At 35.7% G+C, this 22,613-nt stretch overlaps 1 protein-coding gene across 1 annotated transcript in view; it reads left to right on the top strand.

Annotated features, from left to right (window-relative positions):
* LOC136038697 (CCA tRNA nucleotidyltransferase 1, mitochondrial-like) overlaps positions 1 to 22,380 on the top strand; it is a 47,761-nt gene extending 25,381 nt beyond the window's left edge. Inside the window, exons 6-9 of the mRNA XM_065721998.1 lie at positions 11,732 to 11,850; positions 14,034 to 14,137; positions 17,168 to 17,340; positions 22,146 to 22,380. Of these exons, the coding sequence (XP_065578070.1) occupies positions 11,732 to 11,850; positions 14,034 to 14,137; positions 17,168 to 17,340; positions 22,146 to 22,276 (527 nt within the window). The 3' untranslated portion in view covers positions 22,277 to 22,380. The remainder of the gene's footprint in view (positions 1 to 11,731; positions 11,851 to 14,033; positions 14,138 to 17,167; positions 17,341 to 22,145) is intronic.
* The last annotated feature ends 233 nt before the right edge of the window (positions 22,381 to 22,613 follow it).

Here is a 22,613-nt window from a genome sequence, read left to right as displayed (position 1 = left end):
AAAGGATTTCAGGAGTTTATGTTGCGATTTATTAATTTTTGATCTCGAATAGTGCTAAATTACATTTCTTAAGGACTTTTCTACTCCTAAGCAACATCCTGTTTTTCTGTGGGTTTGTGTTTTTAGTTAAGTGCTAGTTTTTTCTTCAGAATCTTGCAAATATGAGGAAATGTCATGAATTTGTCCATTTGAGCTGGTTTTATAGATATATGTTATGTATGCTACCAAGTAATAATTTCTTTTGGTTTTTAATTTCAATTTTACTCCTTTATTCCATCAAAAATTGATGCTTTGTTTTTTCAGCTAATTTTTGCACGCTGTCTTTTAAGCAATAGGTGACTTTTTTTTCCGTTATTATATCTGGCTGCTTTTTCCATATTAAAAGCAACCTCTTCCCAGAATGGCTGATGATCCCGACGTAAGCTTATTTTAATATGTTTACGTAGTGACTTTTTCACTACGGCGGAAGTTTTCTTTCACTGATTGAATTTTCAGTATCTCATCGTCTAACTTTCTTTTTGGGGATTGTCTCTTCCTGGCACTCTACTTCAGGAGTATCTTTGCACCTATAGGCGTATGATCTCTTCCAGATTTTGATCCCGTGCAAGCTCCTCTGTAAGCTCTAGAATCTATGACCGAGGAGTGCCAACGCCGACGGATCAATATATGGTCAATTTGGGTAGCTATGGAGCCATTGTTTGAGCGCCAAATTATCTATCGATAGGGTTTGTGTTGTAACATGGCGCTGGTAATGGTAAGGCTGTGGGATCTTGCGAACTGGAGTAGTCTATCCCTATTTGAGCATCGCTGTCTATAGTGAACTGACAAACAATATTGCGATCCACTGGAGTCAGTTGGGCCAACACGGGGGTATTTGTGCATTGTAATCTCCAGATTAGTATAGAAGGAGTCATTATCAGCATGTGTTTCCTCTGTCGTTGGTGCGTAGACAGCAGCTGCCTTCCTTTGGATAGTCTTCCTTTCAGTTGTAGTCTGGTTATTCTAGAGTTAACTGGATCCTATGCAAGAAGCGCTTTTTATGTACGGTGGTCAATCATAAACACGACTCCATGGTTGCCGGATCTGGATGCATATAGTGTTTATTGATTGCGTTAAACATCGTCCATAGCAATCCCTGAAAGATTTAATTTAATACACGTTGCTGTTTCCAAGATCAACATAGATACGCCTAAATATGTCCTTTGGCCACTTTGGAGACACCTAGCGTCTTAAGATTTAATGCAATCCCTCCCCCTTAATATTTGCCGAAATTTTTAACTCAAAACCTTAGCCATTCTCGACGTAAGTACAGATAAGCTTTTTCACAAGCAGGATGCATTTAAGCTCTTTTGATGTAGTTCACTAGTTCTAGTTGTTATAGCGGAACTTGCAGCAGCATTTATTGTCGCAATCGCAGTAGTAATAGCAGTCACAGTCGTAAGTAGTAGCGGTCGCAGTCACGAGTTGTCGCATTCGCAGCCGTAAGTTTTTGTACTCATTGTTGCCGGTAGTAGCAATTGCAGTTGCAAGTAGCCACAGTAGCAGTCTAGTCGCATTGTGTTTGCAGTCTCAAATAGTTTCTGCGTCAGCCATGAGTTGTTGCAGTCATAAGTAGTCGCTGTCGCACGTTATCACAGTTGTAAGTAGTCACTGTTGCAAGTTGTCTTACTCGCAGATACTCATAGTCGTAACTAATCATATTCACAATCGCAAATAACCTTAGTCTCAGTCGTAGTCACAATTAGAATGCGGAGTCGCAAGTAGTTACAGTCGCGATTAGTCGCAGTTATAGATGCAAGTAGTCACAGGCCCAGTCACAAGTAATCGCAATCACAAGCAGCTGCCGTTGCTGTCATAAGAAATCGCAGTGACCGTCGTAAGTAGTCACAAGTAGTCATTGTCAAATTCGCAAGTAGTCACACTTGCAAGTAGTTGCATGTAGTCACAGTCGCCGTCAAAAATAGTTGCAGTCGCAGTTGCAGTTATATTAGTAGCAGTATTAGTGTTTCTGAGAGCTCCATGTTAACACTCTAAGCCGTTCCTAAGATATTACAGATGTAACATTTTGATAACCTGGAATATCCTCCTCAATATTCCCTCAGGTCTCCTCTTAATACCGTTAGCCTTTTCTGACACACCCAGGATCAAACATTCCCCCCTTTTCTAATGATGAATCCTGTATATAAGAAATGGGCAAATTGTATAATTTACAAACCTTTCCCTATAGAACGTGGGATGCCCAGAGATATAGATATTGGATCTTTTGACTATTTTGAACAAAGGGGCTATCTAAAAAAGTTTATCAGTATTGAGGGAGTATCTAAGAAGGACAATGGTAGTCCTTTGGCCTCCAAGCACTGTTTTGGACGTTCTCTGAAAGTTTCAGCTTAATACCTTCCGCCGTTCCTGAGATATTGCTAATGCGCTCTTTTTTGAACCAGAAGGCATATAGTGCGTTTTTATTTTGTTCGACACCCTCAGCAGCTCCTGAAATTAGTCACAAGTAGAAGTGGTCACAGTTGGAAGCAGTTGCAGACACAGTCGTAAGTTGTCTCAGTAAGTTGTATGAATATATTTCCATACTATGGTCATTTCGACAACCTGGATGCGCAGAGTGTTTTTAGAATTAGTTCAACGACTCCCTCAATATTCTCTAAAGTTTTTAAGCTGATACCATTGGCCATTCCAAAGATATTGCAGATATGTTTTTGTTGTGAGCCTGGATGCACACGGTTTTGATTTTGTTTAGCATCCTCCTTTACATACCCTGAAGTTTCACCTTAGGTATCCTTTCTTTTCCGGTCACGGCCAGAATCAACCCCCCCCCCTTTCTCAATGACAAGTCCTGTGTGTTAAGAATGGACAAATTGCATAATTTACAACCTTTTTCCGGGGGCTCTGGGGCGCTTAGCATTACTGGATGAATTATTAGACTTTTTGACTATTCTGTGCAATTTGTTTTCATCAAAATATCAATCAGTGTTTTAGAGTGTCATTCAAATAAGGTAAGTAAGAGAGCGGATGGTTGCCCTCCGACTGCTTTTGAACAACCCCCTTAACCTGCCTTTGTAAAATCGATAGAAATGTTAACGGAATCTTTCCACTCTCAAATGCATTGTTGATATTGTCAACCAAGGGATACACTGCATGACTTGTGGAATGGCAAACTGACTGAGTATCCAAACTGAGTATTGCATAGTTGGTCCAATGACTCCGTATATCCGTATATTCTCTTGTGATTAGGTTTCTCAAACATTTTTTGAAAATGATGGTAGGATTGATATTGGTCTCCAATTAATGATCTGTTGCTTATTTCTACCTTTATGCAGTAGTGTGTTTCTTGTCTGCTTTAGACCTTACCTTAGACTCTGGTTCCTCCAGTGCCTCTTGAGGCGCGCAAGGCGTCATTAAGAAATCTCCAATATTGCGTAAAGTGAGCTGCTGCGTAGATGTCCTCCCACTCTGTGATGAGAGTTGTCTGGAAGGCTCTTCTGTCCCTATTGTACGGTCTAAGGAGCGTGTTCTTTTGGTTTTTCATGGTTACGGGTGCCTTCCAGTTACCAGTGAAGAAGTATTATGGGAAGTCTATGATCTTGCATGCGGAGGTTATGTCCGAGGTATCGCCATCTTCTTTGCCTCAGAACGAAGGCAATTATCGGTTGACATGTGCGAGTACGAATCTTATCGTTACTGGACAATTAGGATCCAGCGAAAATAATTATTTTGTAGGGCGGTAAGACGTTTCTCCTATTCCGCGGTTAGCTTTTGGCATTCATAGCTAGAGCGATTCTGGCGTGCAATTCTTATCAGAATCGCCACTGGAAGTTACTGTACTGTCTAGATACTTGAAGTCTGTCACTCGTTCGATTTCTTTACTCCTACTTGGATTTGCATGGGTGAACTGCTAATTCTTGTTCGTGAATTCTTGTTCATCTGAAGTCTGTCACTTGTTTGATTTCTTTACTCCTACTTGGATTTGCATGGGTGAACTTCTAATTCTTGTTCCTGAGTTCTTGTTCATCTTTCTTCGTGAGGTTGTTCAGGAATTCCTGAAGCTTTTGCTTGTCGGCTTTAATGAGCCGAACATCATTGGCGTAGTCGGCGTCCTAGGGACGATTTCCTGCAATTCGGATTCCATTTCCATTTATCTGTCTAAAAATGTAGTGTACAACCAGGAGGAAGAGAAAGGGTGACAGAACACAGGCTAGCTTGAAGACAATCATCTTCTTTGAAGTGGTGCATGTTGCCATCAGAGGTTTTAACACAGCATTCCGTCTCTTCGTACATGGCAACTATTAGACGGACTAGCTTCTCGGGAATGCCGTAGAAACTTAAGATTCTCCACTGGGTTGGACAATCCACTGAATCAAACGCTCTCTTGAAGTCAACGAAGAATATGTACATATGTCTTCTCCATTCGTTAAATTCCTTCAGCGTCGTGTTTAGAGTAAAGATAAGATGGGCCTGCTTCAGAACATCTGGAAATTGGCTTTTTTCAATTTAAAGATTAATCCAATTAAAACACAGGGTAATATATATATATATATATATATATATATATATATATATATATATATATATATATATATATATATATATATATATATATATATATATATATATATATATATATATATATACTACTACTACTACTACTAATAACTCACTGCAGCACCAAGCCGCCTGAGGCCAACACAGCTACGCACGCTCCTCCTCCAACCTAATCTATTTAAAGCCTCCCTCTTTACACCCTCCCAGGAAGTTCCCATTTCCTTTAAATCCTTATTTATGACATCCTCCCAACCCAGACAAGGACGACCTGCTTTCCGTGTAGCCCCAGACGGTTGGCCAAAAAGGACAATCTTCGGTAATCTGTCATCCTTCATCCGTAGAACGTGGCCTAGCCATCTCAACCTTTCTTTCATTATAGCCCCAGAAAGCGGGATTGAACCACACTTTTCGTACAACCTACTGTTTGAAATACGGTCAGTCAGCCGGGTACCCAGAACAATCCGTAGGCAATTTCTCTGGAAAACATCTAGTAAATTTTCATCTGCTTTTCGGAGTGTCCATGCTTCAGAGCCATATTTGACCACTGTCATCACTGTAGCTTCCAATATTCTAATCTTGGTTTGTAGGCTTATCTTTCTATTCTTCCAAACTTTTTTTAACTGTGAAAAAACACCCTGAGCTTTAGCTATTCTACTTTTAACATCTTCACTGCTCCCACCATCTGTACTAATAATACTACCAAGGTAACTGAAGCTCCCAACCTGATCAATCTTTTCGTTACCTAAGGTCACCTGTTCATCTTCACTTATTCCTAACCTTAGTGACTTAGTCTTCTTAACATTAATTTTCAAGCCTATTTTAGCACCCTGAACTCGTAAAACCTCTAAAAATTCATTCATTTTGCTCACACTTTCATCTAATATGCTTAAATCATCAGCATAATCTAAGTCCAGGAGCGTTCTTCCTCCCCATTTGATTCCATGGTCTCCAATTGCCTTTCCTGTGCTCCTTAAGACGAAGTCCATCAAAATGATCCATATAAAGGGGGATAGAACACAACCCTGCTTAACTCCTGATTTAATACAAAACCAGTTGCTAACCTCATTTCCTACCTTAACCGCAGCAGTATTATTCTCGTACATAGCGCAAATCACTTTAATGTATTTTTCTGGTATACCATATAACGATAAGACCTTTGTTAACGCTGTTCTATCAACAGAATCGAAAGCTTGCTCATAATCGATAAAACTAAGGACCAAAGGTGTTTGACAACGAAGGGACTTCTCAATTATTAACCTAAGAGTGAAAACATGGTCGACACATCCTCTACCTTTTCTAAAACCGCATTGTTCTTCCCTTAAAACTTTGTCTACAGCATGTCTCAGTCTAAAAAGTATCATATTACTCAGTAATTTGCTACCTACAGAGACCAGACTAATGCCTCGATAATTCTGACATTCACTCTTGTCACCTTTCTTATACAGTGGTTTAATTAAGGTTTTCCTAAATTCATTGGGTACTTACCCTTTTTCAAAAATCATGTTCATAATCTTCAGTAGCTTATTCCTAACCTCAGAGCCACCATATTTAAGGAACTCATTAATCATACTATCAGCACCTGGGGCCTTATTATTTTTTAATCCTTCTAGTACTGTCGCTAATTCTTCCTCACTAAACAAATCTTCCTTCACATCCAAGGTATCACAAACTTTTTCATTTTCATCTATATCTTTTCCTGCAACTGTATCTCGGTTTAGCACATTCTCAAAATGTTCCACCCATCTTTCTTTAACTTTTTCCTTATCACTAATTGTGACCCCATTTCTATCTTTAACTGGGACTAGTCCGGATCGGCTACTCCCTTTCAATTTATTAACATGCCAGTATAATATTTTACTATTATGCCGTCTAGCCGCATCTTCCAGATCCTCAGCAATTTTATCCATCGCCTCCATTTCACATCTCCTTAGTTCATATTTTAATGCTTTCTCCACTTTCTTTACATTCCTTTTGTTTTCATACGACCTATCGCTCAGATAATTCTTATACAAACCCCTTCTACTCTCTATTAAACCTAAAGCTTTTTCACTAATATTCCTAGTTGCTGTCTTAGCACTCTTCCCTAGGACACCATCAGCAACTTCACATATATATATATATATATATATATATATATATACATATATATATATATATATATATATATATATATATATATATATATATATATATATATATGTATATATAAATATATATATATATATATATATATATATATATATCATGCTACTGCTTTAAAAGTTTCAAGGTTTAGGCCATCTGTCCTAGCAAAGTTCGACTGCATTTTTTTAATAATATTTTTAAGTTTCAACATAACACAAGGCTTAATAACCATTGTATTTCCAGGCCTCTTTCCTCAATGAAACCTTCACTCACATTCATATCACTAGACGGATCAATGTCCTTTTTAATTTAAGTACTAATATTTGCAAAATAATTACTAAACTCATTAGCAACATGCTTTGGTCTTTCCACTCATTCTCATTAACCGAAATTTCATTAATTTTATAATTTTTAAGAATACCTTCAATATATCAGTAATGATTTGTCAAGCACCTGTCATATCACCAGAGTTTTTACTAACCTTGTCAAAATAATTATTTCAGATAGAGGTTCCCCGAAGGGGAACTCACCCTGTTCCTTGTTCGCTTGGACTTTTTCTTATTTTCTTGCGAATTAGATTCCAGATAAAAATGATAAAGCTTGTTTCTTTCTTCAATATTTTCTGTTACCGCAGTTTCAATCTATGGGTTTCTTTGCTCTTTTTTCAATTTCTTCACAATTTTAGCGGGCAACAAGAAACAGTCTCTTGAAATCATCTCAAACTAGCCGGCTTAAGTTCCCTTATTTTCATTGCTTCTCGACTTTGAGACTTCGCTTTACTCAAGGACTTAACTGAAAGAATTTTAGAGAGATGATCAGATTCCGACACAATCGCCACATCATAAAAACGTTTAAAAGTTGAACTTCCAGGTATAGAAAAAAATCAATTAAAGTTGCCAAATGCTCAGTCATTCTAGTTGGAATTCCAGCAGAGTGACGAAACTATCAAAGAAATTAAGATTTACACCATTATGATGTATTATGTTAAAATTTAAATCAACTGATCAAATACAGTCTAAATATTTTGCTCTTATTCGTGCCATAAACTATTCAAAACCCCCCAAAGAACCTCTCAGAAACAGCACTTAGAAGCCGGTAAACCAAACCAAACCCCATTGCCATGTGTACTAGCTATGCATTGAAACTTTATGGGTCTTTGCTATTGGCAACGCCAGATCGCTGCATCTGATAACATCAGTAACAAAGAAAAAAAAATCACAATGCTAATCAAGTTTACTAGAAAAAATAACATTTCTTACAATTAGGCTTGATCCGTTATTGAGAGTTTCGCTAATCTTCTTCAACTACTTATTAAGATTGTATAACAGTGGTAAATACTTCAAAGCATTGATTATTCCTCTAGCTGCAAGACCTTTTGATCTGCCATTCAACGCTCTTTTCAAATGTAGTAAATGCCACCGTCATAAATTTCTTTTCAAATTCTTTCGTTGCAACAGAAAAATTGTGAATCCGTAAGATCTTCGTTCTGGCGTATATTTCCCAGATTTTTTTCTTTTTTTTTAGATCCTTTCTGCGATAGTGGAGTTTAGGTTAGAGACTGAGCGTATTAAAATAAAAAAAAAATTCTTGTTTAGAGAGGGCACCAGGAATTTTCTAGCAAAGTCAAAACGAAAATCCAATCATACTGAAATTATAATGTATATTCCCTAATAATGGGTAATCAAAACACAATCTTGAAACTTTCCAGGTTTTTTTTTGTTTTTTTAGGTATTCCTATATTGAAGGTTTTATCCTATTGAACTTCAGCCTGATCAGATAAAAAGTTCCTCTCTTGAGATGACATCTTGAGATACATTTTCAGTCTCTTTAAGGGTTCTAAACAAAATTTATGACGGCAGCGACTTTTACATTTGGAACAAACATTGAATGGCAAATCGAAAGGTATTTTTGCGTATTTTGACTTGACGCAATGTCGACCTCTAAAACTATGGAAGCAAAAACGGAAGAAATGACCGTACTGCTGAAAATTCAATAGGATATAGCCTGTTGTCTAGAAATAACTAAAATTAAACTATAAAATTTAGCTATAATAAAATCCGAATATTTTTTTATTAGGCTAATTTTTTTAGGACCGTATGCAAAAGATCAAGAAGTTTTGTATAAGCATCCCTACACAAGTTTGAACTTTAATAGTAAAGGTCAGGATAAAATAAAATTTGGAAAAATTCGACGAGTTTGTGCTAGATTAGCAATGCAAAAGATTCATTAAATTTTTCATACATGACATTCCTTAACCTTTACTGGATTTTAACCTAGGTCGTATGTAATAATTTAAATGAAAATATCAGAAGACAATTTGACACACAATAATAAACGTATAGCATACTTCTTGCTTTGTCGCTTCATTGTTTGTGCTTTGGTACATTGCCATGTTAAATTTTGTTTAAATGATTATATTTCGTATCTGGTCAATAGTTGTATTTATTGCAGAATTGATGTTTCTTTAAGTGATGAATGTGCTACAAAGGGTTTTTCCTCTAATGTTAGCAAAAGTGTTGTACTTGTTTTGGACCTTAAGAGTAATAATGTTGCTTCGCTTGAGGTCAAGTTAAGTGATCAGGTGATTTCTTCTTCCAAATCAGTTATATACCATGAATTGAATCAATGACTCACTCGGTCCTAATGTGAAGGGCAGTTTGTGAAAGCCTGATTGCAAGTTTTGCTGAAAAGGCTCTTGAGGCATATGGTGCTTTACTATTTAATAAAGCATGTTATAATCCTAGCATTTTTTTGCTTTTTAAGATGCTTGTGTAGCCCCCCGTTTGCTAGCGCTGTCACCTGTTCGGGTTACTTTTACAGATAGTTATAAGAAGCGTATTAGATCACTTTTCTATAGATATGCGAAGGAGATTTGGGTTTAACACCTTGAACACGCAATACTAGAATGTCAGCTAAATGTAATCCATCTGACGCCTTTGCAATTGCTATGACACGGGAGCACCGATTCAATTTGAGTTTTTATGGCACTTGGTACTTACCTTGGTATTATCATGAAAATTGAGGTATGTTTATCTTACAAATGCGTGCTAATGAAACTTGATATATAGAAAGATATTATGTCTCAGATGCTCCATTTTCAATTCGGATCGGATCCAGGGACATAGGGGGGTGGACGGGAAAACTCAAATCTTAGAAACCGGAAATCTTGGAAAACGCGTAGAGTGGAGAGATCGGGATGGAAATTGATGGGAAGAATTAAGCACAAGTTGTAGATACGTGATTGACATAACCGGAGCAGATTCGATCTCTTATGGGGAGTTGGAGGGAATTCTAGTGCTTTGGTGAGTTCGAGAATAAGCACAAGTTCTAGATGTGTGATTGACATAACCGGACCTGATCCGATCTTGCGTCACAAGTGCTATATTAGCACTTAGCTCTTGTTTCCACTGTCTATCGAAAAATTACTTCTGTTTTTAATGTATTGTTTACAATTGTAATTTTTATTCAAAATTTTTAATCTCTTATGATTGGGTGGCTAAAGCAATCCCGAGACCCGTATAACTCCCCCAGCCCCTCTTGGCTTGACATTTTCAGCTAAAAAGTAGGTTTATTTCTTCTTGTTTAAATCAAAAATGTACAATGATTCTTAATCTATATAACTTTTGGCACAAAATGGGTCTTTTGTCCCTCTAACAACTACCTACCGTCCGCCACCGACTTTTTACCAGATCTTAACCATTTGAATTGTTTTTACTAAGCAAACCCTCGTTTGCTTGTAATGTGCACATGTTGCATTTTTAGAGAAACTCGAAAATTGGTTCAGAGTTATAAAGTTTCAGGGGAAACTAGTACAGCATTAGCTTATATACGTTGTGTATGGAAAGAAAACATCGATTGGTTGTGATGAACTAGAAAACAGATGTGGTTTTAAGCAGTCATATTATATTTGGAAATTCCTGTTTTTTTTTGTTTTTCTTTTTAAGAGCCTATTCTTCTAAGACTTACTATTAAAAGAGTTTGAGGATTTTACGGCTAAGTCTTCTACTATTGACGAAGAAACAAAAGCAAAGTGCTATTCCTACAACCAAATTATCAGTGAAGCCGACTAAAGGCTGCTGAACGACTTAATGCTGTCAAAGCAAATTAAATCTAGATATGGAAGATGATAATAAATTATTTTATGTTTAAATATGGAAAGTTGATTTTATGTCAGGTTTTGTTTTTGAATTCTAGCTCGAGATGTCGGGAATTCGTAAATTTGTGTATTATTTTTCGGGATCTTCCGTCTTTCATTTTATTACTATTTTGGCTTAGCCCTACTTCTACACTTTCCTTTGCTTGTAATTATTCGAAATTTTGTTGTATTCTTTTTATTTTGGGAGGGAACGGTGTTTTTTTTTCTTTGAAATTTTTTCCCCAACTGGAATATTTCCGGTTTATTGTTGTATCTGTTAAGCAATATTGCATCTACTTTAGTGGCTGTTTGCATCAGGGTAGTTTTCTCGTGATTCTTTCGACCTGCTCAGAAGCTTATTTATTAAGCACATTGCTCGTTGCCCAAGTTACATTGTTCGTTCTCATTATATTTTGCAAACAATCCACCGGGAAAAAAAATTCTAGGTTTTTCTGCGTTTACTCATGTGTTTTAAGTATGAATAATGTCCAGAACTACATTTCAGCACGAACTTAGTCAGCTTTACCTCCAAAAATATTATTCAGTATTCTTTTTTTTTAATATAGTGTTAGTTGTTATTTTAGAAAATGGCCATATGAACGTCAAAAGAGGTAATCCAATGGCTAGACTTAGAGTCTCAAGAAATATTCAATTGAATTTAATCAATTAGTGGTATTTCTGTTCAATTTTGGCGGCGACTTAGGAATGAACGCTTGTAATACTTTCCCCTTAAAATTTGTCGAGACCAAGTGAAAGCAACCGTGAGACAGCAACTCTTGCTGCTGAAATGTTTGTAGCATTGCTTGCTGTGGGAATTCTGGTAGAATTCGTGGCAATCTTTGCGAACATTAATACAAACGCTCACCCCTAGGTCCGTGGTAAAATTGTAATTGAACATGACTAACACGGCCATTGTTTTAGGCTTTCCGAAATCTCCAAATGTAAAGGAATTTGAAATAGTTACCTCAAGAAGTGAGAATAATGATTTAGACCTTCATCCAATAACACTCGTTGCATCTCTGATGAATCATACAACAGATGTGAGTAATTTATTCGATTCAAAATGTATGTAGTAAGTAGTAGTAGTAGTAAAGCGTGCGCAACAATTTACAGTTGTTGTGCAATATCTGGTATTGACCAAATGGTTGGAAGTTTCATCAAAGAATAAAATCATGAATCATAAAATCCTTATTATAATCCTATTATAAAATCCTAAGCACATTACCTGTATTTCAACACTCTTGTTTGTGTCTCATGAATATTTTGAGTCAATGGCGTGTAGTAAGCAGCCAGTTAATAAGAAGACAAAATAAACTCCATAAACAGTAGGGGAAGTTAGCCCCTTTTTTTTACTGAAAACGCTTTCAATTACACCTTTAAAAAATAAATGAAGATTCTGACTTTTCTCCGGGCTTAAAAGTAATTTCCTAATTTTCGTATATAGAAAAACTTCATTTTTTGCAATGCAAACTTTAGGGGGTGACTAGAACGTCATAGAGAGATGTGTAACAGCTCATTCGAATGGGAATTTCTTTTGTTCGTGCCTTTTTTAAGTGACCAAAAGCAGAGATCAATTTTCAGCAGGGATTAAATTGTCTGGGAAGATTTTTCTGTGAAGAAAATGTGGCTATTGTCCACCAAGATGCTGCAAGGTACCTTCTTATTGCACAGATGTATTTTTGGCATTTATTTTAATGCTTTATTTAACTGAAGTGATTTGCTTCATAATTGAGTGAAAAATTATTAAGAATGGGAGGTAGATCTTTGTGTTGGGGGTGGTAGGATAACAAAATGAGTAAGTTTCAGTTACCTAAATATGCCTCAGCTGTGATTATATCACACCAAGGGTCCTAGAATTTAGGGAGAGGGCTCATTGAAAGAAAAATTTAAACTACAAGTAACCAATGCTAGGAAACTACTAAAACCCCCCTCCTTGGAACCTATAATAAAGGCATACAATGAAAATATACGTGGGAACTTAAAGAATTAGACAAAAAGTCTCAAAAACTCGTTTAGCTTTCATCTGAAGCTTAGAAAATTAGGTCACTGAAATGTAATCCTTTTGGTATCGTATCTTAATCCCTTCCTTATACACCAATCTACCACCCCTTATTGATAATAGACTACTGCATTGTTCAGCAAATCACTTCACGTCAATAAAGGATTAAAATAAACGCCAAAACCATTCAATAAGAACGGAGGTGTCACCTTGCAGCACCCTTGTTAAAATTACTGGCATTTTCCCTTCTGCTTAAATTTGTCTGTTAAATTACTTGTGTTTCTTGTGTCTATAAAAGATAAGAGTCCATTTGAATAATTACTTATTTTACGTTCATGTAGATAAACTCAGTCAGAACTTCAGAGAGATCAAAGGAATGAAATTATATTTTTCTTGTAGATAGAAAGATAGATAATTTTTTATTTCCAATAATTACATAAATAAACATGAAAAACCAGTGCATATGCCTGGTGGCATACTTTAGCACTGACAATATTACAATGTTGCTTACACTAAGAAAATAAAACTAGCACTGACTGTGTTACATAATGTAGCTTCATTTAGGTAAATATAATAAAGTCATTGACCTTGCTTTTTTTTTCTTAACATTTGTTGTGATATATTAGTTACTGTCTTTTCTTCTAAAAGAAAGTTGTTTTTTTTTTCCTTGGCACACAGCCAAAACTTCCAGGAGTATTAGACGAATTCCATCTTAGACAATTCAAACATGTTAGGGTCTTTTAACTGCGTTCAATTAGCAATGCATTATGCATTTTTAGGTAGCCAGTTATAGATACTGTTTTTGTCCCCGATATAACTTCAACATGAGAAAACAATACCAGCAAATCATGTATAAAAAAAACAATTAATTGGAACTCAGTAAGTTTTTGCATAATAGGGGATAAACAATTTTTAATGGACGCTTTCTTTTAAGGGATAACCTTAAAAAATTTAGATTTGAAAAAATTTCTCTACTCATTTTTATTTAAAAGAAAAACAAGTTGATATCTCGACAATCTTGTTTTTGGAATTAGAAAAGAACATTGAGATATACTCAGAGGAAATGACAGATCAATGGATAAAGGCAATTGACAAAAGCATGTCAGAGGGTTTTTACTAATTTTCTTATGAAAATTTTTCAAAAGATGTAACAAAATGCGAGTTCCGTATTAAATTTCGATTCTTTTATTTGTTTTTTGTGACAAATAACATGTTTCATTAAAGGTAGAAAATTTTCACAAACGGTTGAAGCTTTCAGCATTTGAGCGTGATTTGGCCATGTTCCTCATTGAAAATCGAGAAGACACTCTTGATGTCAACCCACTCAGGTACACAATAGCATTTTCTTTATAGGATAAAAATAGGATAGTATACTGCCTTTTCATAACACCCTCTTTAGGATGTAATTCACTAAATGAATATAAGAGTTCAGGCCTTTCAGGCTAGTTTTGATAATTGCATCAATTTGGTATGAAGTCATAAAATGTTCTTTTTTGTTCAGAGTTTTATTTTAAAATTGGAGAGCCGTGCTTTGTTAGAATCTTGGATCTATATTCGAACAAATTGCTTGCCTATTCATGGAGACTGGCGATGAACGAGAACTGGAAAACAGCCTTAGGTTACTTGTGCCCTTCGTGGGATTCGGGACGATGGTTTTGTTTATTTTCTTTTCGGGTTATTATACGTTAAGACAGTGGTTCTCAACCGGGGTCTATGTAATATTTCCGGGGGTCCATAGGCAAAACAAAACAAATTGGGAGTTCACAATGATATTTTGGGGGTCCATGAAAAAAATCAACTCAGAACGCCGTTTATTTTTAAAAATTCAATTTCCACTGTAATTTACTGTTCACTTTATATTGTGTTCACTGTGTGATACACCGTCAACACTTAGTTGCAAAGAAAACGAGTGCATGTCTGCATGATTCCCTTACTGTTGTAATAAAAGTAGTTAACCATATTATTTCAAATTCTCTCTGATACCACCTTTTTCGGGAATTCTGTAAGCAAAATGGAGAAAAGTTTGGGCGGCGTGTTTTACATACAGAGGTGAGATGGCTATCAAAGGGGAATTGTCTTGAGCGTTTCATTGCACTTTGGGATTCTATTGTTTCCCTTCTTGCTGACACACAACTTGGAGCAAAACTGCTTGCTAATAAATGTGATGTGTTTTACTTATCAGATATATTTGAAAAATTTAATTCACTCAATAAACAGCTCCAAGAAAACAATTCTGATCTGATATCTAGTAAAAGTGCTATTGCTGCTTTTCTTAGGAAACTATAGCTGTATACGAATAATATCAGGCGTTATGCATTTGAACAGTTTCCTTGTTTGGCCTGTGTTAACAGAGATTTGTAAGATGAAGATCTTGCATTATATGGTGAATATTTGGAAAATTTACATGAAGATATGCAAACTTGGGCTGGCGACCTGCTCGGGATGGATATACCGATTTGGGTTTCTATCCCTTTCGAAGTTAATTTTGCCAAAATAGACATATCTTTGCAAGAGTCCCTCAACAAAATACAAAGTGATGAAATAATGCATGCATAATTCAAAGATTGAAAGTACAATATATGGAAAACAAATGTTGTTGCTACTAAGTACCCTTTGCTCTGGGATAAAGTGCAGTTCTACGTTATTGCTTTTCCTACATCTTATCTTGTTGAAGCGGGATTTAGTTGTGTTTCTCAAATGTTATCAAAAGATGGGATCTTCGACTATCATTAACATCACTAGAACCAAATATAAATAAACTCACCGAGAAGAATCAACCAGAGGAATCTCATTGAATAAACATGCCTTCTCCTTTTTTTTAATCACACACTTAATTTCAACTCTTTTTTTTTCCAATTTACATAATGTTGGAGTGAATTAAACTGCCTGAGGAGCTCTACTCTCCATGAGCTTGTGTTGCTTGCCCATGGAAGAAACATTGTAATATTGTAGTTATTAACACAATAATAGTAATGATAATAATTATTATTATTAGTATAGTAGAACATTTTATTCGTATTAAATTAGTTTTCATTTAAAAATAAAGCTTAATCGTATACTATTTCTTTGATAATTAAAACCTTAAAATTTATATTAGTGAATAATAGAAAATTGTTCTTATGTCCAATAGCTATGAAGGGGTCCACCAAGATAAAAAGAAGGGAAAAGGGGTACAAAAAGGTTGAGAACCACTTCATTAAGAGAAGTCAAAAACGAAAAGATAATAGCTATGACTTGTGGCTTATCATCAGGCTATGACCTACTGAAAGCTTTAAAAAGCTCAAGTGTTTGTCCACACAGTGCTTTGTGGGCTTTAATTCAGTATAAACAGGCAGCAACGTTTTTTTTCTGTAATGTCAAGTTAATGTAATCATATTATTTTAAATTTTTTATTCAGCTGTGAGCAAACTGCTTTTCACTTCCGGGAATTTTGTGTAGGCCGAGGATTAGATAGCAGCCACAAGTTCTTTAACCGCTCTGCTGGATTGAGAAGAATCGATATGTTCATTTTCTTTTCTTGTCTAACCCCCTATGGGACCTTAAATAAAAAACTATTTGAATTGTTTATAGGGCTTTTTTATTTCCTCTTGCTTTCTTGGTTCAAGTTGATCCGAAATTTTGTTTTCCGATAGCCTACAGGATTTTGTCATTAAATTTTAAACATTTAAACTTTGTCTAGGAGTAGCGATTTTCACATGAAACAGTTCTGCAGTATTTGCTTCAAGCCATGTGAGCTTTCCTTATAAAGTAGGTATTTCCATGCTGCCCGTTTTGAGCCTGTACTTAAAGGGAATTAACCTGAAAAAAATATCCCTTCTTTATTTTACTTTTTTTATATTTGCTTTGAAGGTGTGTTCTGATAAGCTTAAAGCAAACGAATAAGCTAAAATTGGCAACAATGAATTTTGTTACTTAGAAGGTAAAACCACTAATGATGAAATTGTGTTGTCTTTTCCCACCAAAAGAAAATAAATTGTTGAAAAAGAAATGAAATGGAAAATAAGTATCCGAAGAGAGAAAGATATTCATACTAGATAGTTCAGAGCAAGCAGAAAACTAACAAGACTGGTCGGAGACAAAAAGTTGTCAATACTATCTTGCAACGAATTGGTTATTGATTATGCAATACAGCTAAATTTAACTCTTTTTTCTTTAGCTTAAATAAAATAATTTACTATCAATTTGCTTGTTGTGGTAGTCTCCTAACTTAGTCGAGGCATTTTCTCTTTTCTTTCTTTTCTTTGAATTCCTGGTAAATTGCGGAAATTCATTGTCTCTCCAATTCCAAATGTTCAGAGGCATAGTCGCTATGTAGTAGAGAAAAAGCAGCAAAACTGAATGTTTATCTTATTTTTTAGGCGTTACAAAAAACTGACTTTAAAAAGCAAGAAGCCCCCAATAGATGCAAAGATATACATAGAGGAACTGATAAAATACAAAGGCCAAACATCACTCTTTAAAGAATTTTCAGAGTGGGAACCTCCTAAGTTCCCAGTAAAAGGAGGAGTGCTGAAAGAAAATGGTGTTCCAGGTAAGCATTTGAAATTTAGCTGGTAAATACGCCTGTAACGTTTAGCCACCTTTTCAAGCTAGACAGAATAGAAGAAAACTTATAAATTGAAATGAAACCCTCTTGTTTGCGAATATTTAAGAGGATTGCTCATCACGTGATAAATTATAGTTTATCAAGTCTTTTTAGCAATGCGCTTCAAAGTAATATTAGTTAAATCTGCAGTAAGGCAAAGCTTTGTTCTGTCCATTAATACTTGAAAGCTGTTGATTTTGTTCTGTGAGCATGTTAGTTTCATGGGGGAATCCAACTCAGTCCTGAGTGGTCCCCTCATGACGGTGATGCTGCACAAATTCCGGTTTACTAACAAACTTTAGTAAAGACCAGCAGAATAATATAAATAACCTTGCAGTGAGAGCCTCTCCAAACAAATTTCAGCCAGGCGAAGGCTGTACAATTTAGTAAATAATAGTTTATCAGCAAGCCTTTAATTCGGAGTTAGTGATTCTGATGAGACGATTGAATTTAACAATCTTTGAAGTGTGAACACACAAGATAGTAAATATAATAGAAAGGTTGTACTACCCATAGCGTGTATAGGGCAACATTCTCCCTATGTAATAATGAATGGAGATACTCTAGGTATTCCTAGAAGCTTAAGCTGTAGTTACTTAATAGTAACGTACTCTTGGTGCTTTTGTATGGTTGCGAATCATCTAGAATAGCCGAGGAAAGTTTTTTTTGTATTCAAAGAAAAATGCATAAGAAAAATTTTCGTAGTTCATTGGTCAGAGAGAATGTAGAATTCAGAGATCAGATCAAATGCAAAACAACCCTTATTAACCGAAGAGATTCGCAAAAGATGTTGGTGATATTACAAATCGATTTTTAATCTTTAGAAATTGAAATTTAGTCCCTCTCGATTTCTGGGAATACTTGTGGTTTACGCTGCTATAATGAAAGTAAAGAGTAACATTGCACACCAAAATTCGCTGAGTTTATTCTTTATAGGAGGGGGGCTGCTTCCCCATCCCCAACGTCCTCCTTGTGGTCGTAGAAACTTCAGAGGATGCTCATTCGATTGAAAATTTAGAGTTGTAGTCCGATTTTATAATTCGAAAGCGATTGGAGACTAACCAGCCCCTATCCTAAAACTGTTTTGATATATCGTCCTTTTGTTACCCCTTAGGACATCTAGTCGACGTCGTGAGGTACATATTTTGTAATTTATCTGTGGCTGCTCAATATTTTTTGTGGAAGAAATTGCTATGTTGGGATAATTATCCGGAATTGGGGGGGGGGATACCGACTCCCTTGGTATATATTTTGCTTAAGAGTTTTTTCTGTTTGGTTTGTGAGACAGCGTTTTATGATACACTGAGGTTCTGAAAGGAGTCCACCTTTTTTTCCAGCAAATGTTATTTGCCAGGAAGGTGTACTGTCTATTCTTTTTCGGGTAATCTTAATATCATCGTGAATTTATCTTATTAATTGCCTCAGTGCTAGTGGGCTTGGCCACCGTACTGAATTTGAATCTATACTGGTTAAAATTTAAGCTCTGTGGATGAATGCTACACGTGGTATGCTACTTAGAATTTTACAATTTGTTAATCATCCTGTTTCTGCAGTAGATAGTGTTCCTCAGAGAGTCTTATTTCTTTCTCCTCTTCAAGTGCATCGTGACGATGGTATTAATTGATAATAATTCTGATGATGACGTGATGAAAATATTACTTCAAAACTTCATCATCTTAATAAGTACCACAGCCCTACCGGTTTGACTACAACGAGTCATGGTCCATGCGATGTCAAGTCGCGTATAATTATTCCCTACGCTTTCTACATATACTTTCTCATTACGCTTGGCCTACTGAGATATTTATGAACTTTCTTTTACCAACTTTTCATCAGCTTAATAAGGCCTTTTGCTTAATAATTTTGCTCCTAGAGCTGTTTATTCTTTTTTTTTCTTTTTTTTTGTTATAAACAGTTGTTTTCGAGTGGACTAAAACACAAAATTGAGTTCAATTGGGCATATAACATAATGAGTTAAATTACTTAGCATGATGAAATTGATTTTCCTAAGACATGTTACAATTAAAGATTTAAGCGAAAAACAGTGCGGTATTTGATGGGGGAAAGGGTGCATTGACCCAATTTTCATACCTAGAGTAATAGTCAAGAAATATGAACAATCAGATTCCTTTAGTCTTATACTCTGTACACTATGAACACAAATTTTATTTAAGAGATAGAAAACCTTAAGTCAATGTTCTGTCCTTTATCAAGTTTACGAAATAGATATGTAAAACTGATTAATGAAGTACCCAAAAATAACAGTTCTGTGGCTAATCTAGGAAGGGAGGTTAGTAGTTCGTTCATGTGGAATGAGGATTTCGGGTGGGCTGTGTTATATCCCCATTTTCATGACGCTTATAGTTGACAATGACGATGTTTAATAGATTTCTCCTAAAGAACACGGTAGAGGCTATGGGAGAATATTCTATTAAATAAAGAGGTTACAATCTCTTAGACTTTTGCTGATGATCTGCAAGTGGTAGGTAGAACAAAAAAGGCTAGTGAAAGGAAGGAATTTTGGGGGTTGGTAAAAGTGCTGGATTCGAGTTTAGTTTTAAAAATTGATGTTAAAAGGGATAAGCTGCCTAAATAAAAAACAAATGGAGATGAAGAGGCAATAATGTATTCTTTTGAAGTCACTATCACAAGGCCCTTAGGGCTGAATTCTTAAAATTATGTGAGTTGTGTTCTGAAAATGGACTGAGTGGATGGTTTCTTTTTCTTAGGATTCTTTAGTAAGATGAAAAGTAGTTGCAGCCAAGATGTAAAATTTAGACTACATGCTCAGATTGTTGTTTTTGGAGATGAAAAATATTCAAAGGAATAGTAAGACAATTCTTGGAATTAAAATTGGTATGCTAGAACCCTTTGTAATGTCCATCGTCGAGTGTGGTTTTGACACATGGGTGCTTTAAAAACTTAATGAAGATATGCTGTAAGTTTTGCAATTACACTGTCTAAGGATAATTTTATGTACTCGTTTGAACGACTGTATATCAAGGAATAAGCTGTGCGAAAAGCTTGGTTTGATTCCATCATTTAGGATAAAAAAAAGTGGTTAAAGATCTTCCGAAATCATTGTTGGCGCACATGGTGTCAGAACGACGTTTCAGTTGCTAGGTCTTTACAGAGACAAGCAGGAAGCCTGTCGCCCAACCCTGGGGCAACGAGGATTGTTTCTGGACCCTCTTCGGCCAATCATATCATCAATCCACTGTCCTACCATAGGGTACTAGACTATACATTATGTCTAGGAACATAATGAATAAAAGGTTAAGATGGCTGGGTCACTTGTTATGAATGAAGGATAAAAGTTGTAAAAAAAAACATGCTGTAGGAATCCAAATTTAAATAAGGAAAATCAGGGTATCCTCGAATGGCTTGGGAAGAGGTAAAAAGGAGAATTTGAACGAAACCGGGAAATTAATGAGAAGAAGTAAAGAGCGAAGGTGTGAGGAGGGTATGCCACTGTGTTGGCCTCGATGATTTGGTGCTATGATTAGCAGTTAATAGTGTGTTAGTGTCACATAATGGGCATTAAATACAGGATACAAGTACATAGAAAGATACTTGGCTTTTGTTGTCTTTCCAATGATGATAATCACTAGCATTGTAACTCAAGATTGCAAGTATTCGCTTGGTTTTGTTATCTGTTTGTTATTTCTGTTTTGTTATCTGTTTGTTATTTCTAGAGAGTGTTGCTCCATTTTCCTTTCTATTTCATTTTTCTTTGAACAATTTAATGCTTAGTTTATCTCAGAGTAAACAGGACCTCTTCAAAATATTTCTTCTCTAGCTTATATAACATTCACTGGAAATATAAATCTCGGTTTGCATTATGGCGAATGTTCAGGAAATCAAATGGAAAGAAGCAGGTGTATTGTAATAGAAATGAAACTGTGTTTTAGACAACAGCTGCAAAAGTATCATATAGCAAAGGGCTAATATTAAGTTTTATTTGAAAGCTTTTAACGGTTGCTGAAGTGCATCGATTTATGACACAAGTTTGTTTGGATAATGATCCCTCATGGTATAAAATGTTGAATGATATAGACGTTCAATGAAGATTCCTCAGTTTTTTTGAATAACGATTAATATAAAGATTTAGTTTTAATTCTTGAGCCAATTCACGAAAATGTAGGGGTAGCGGAAGGTAAAGTAAGGATTTTTCTTTACTTTTTTTCAAAATCTACGGGGGAGGGGGGGCGTTCTTCTTTTTTAATGAAAATACATAAAATATGTATTTTCAAATTATATGGAGCGCAATTAACCCATATCCCCCCCCCTTATTGGCGCCCCTGGTTTCAGGGATTAGAATATCTTACGTGTAATCTAACTGACTCAATTCTTTTAGAAGATATGACAACACTGCAAAACGTGGCGTTCTCATAGATAGATTCTTATTTAGAACAAACGTCATACAAAATGTATCATAAGTTAGCAGAGAGCAGTGCTCGGTGGACGAAATGTTGTAGAGTAACGATTAATGGACAAGGCAAAGCAATAAATATAATGGGTCATAAGAGGAAAGAAAAATAAACATACACGTAACAACAGACAGATCAACATGTAGTGCGGCCCAATTTCGAAAATAACTAAGCCCATATTGGAAGGGTGGTTAGCATGGGGCTATAATCGGGGTAGTATCTGTAATGAAAAAAAACATAATTAAGGCTTGATTACGTGTGCAATGTAGATTCGAACCAATTTTCTACCTGTGTTTTTTTCATCTATGCTCTTATTTGCAGGTGGGAGGATGATGTCTGTTGTGATAGATAAATTGAAGGACAAGTGGATAGATACCGATTGCAACATTTCACCTGAGGACCTGGCTAAAATGATCCCTGCCATTCTAGAAGAGAGTAACAAAAAAGTTTAATAATTGATTTGCATCTGTTTTTCTAGTCTTGTTTTTTTATTATTGATTTTTCTATCGTTCAATAAAACCCTTATTGTCAAAGAAGTAAAATTTATGCAAACCTCGAGAGTCTTCATGCTTAACTAACTAACATGACTGTATAGAGAAATTTGGACCAATCAGGCTTTGTGTTTTCCATTTCAAGCAATCTAGATAGGTGGAACGTAATGATGCCTTGACAGTGGTCAGCCAAATACATGCGAGTTTGGAACTTCATTCCTTGTGGATGAGGTTTTAATATCAAATTAAAGCTCTTTGATTTTATCATTTTTGCTTTATTGCTTTTAATGTGTCGACC

Source organism: Artemia franciscana, chromosome 18, assembly GCF_032884065.1.
Source record: "Artemia franciscana chromosome 18, ASM3288406v1, whole genome shotgun sequence".
Lineage (NCBI taxonomy): Eukaryota > Metazoa > Arthropoda > Branchiopoda > Anostraca > Artemiidae > Artemia > Artemia franciscana.
This window is presented reverse-complemented; position numbering and strand designations above follow the sequence as displayed.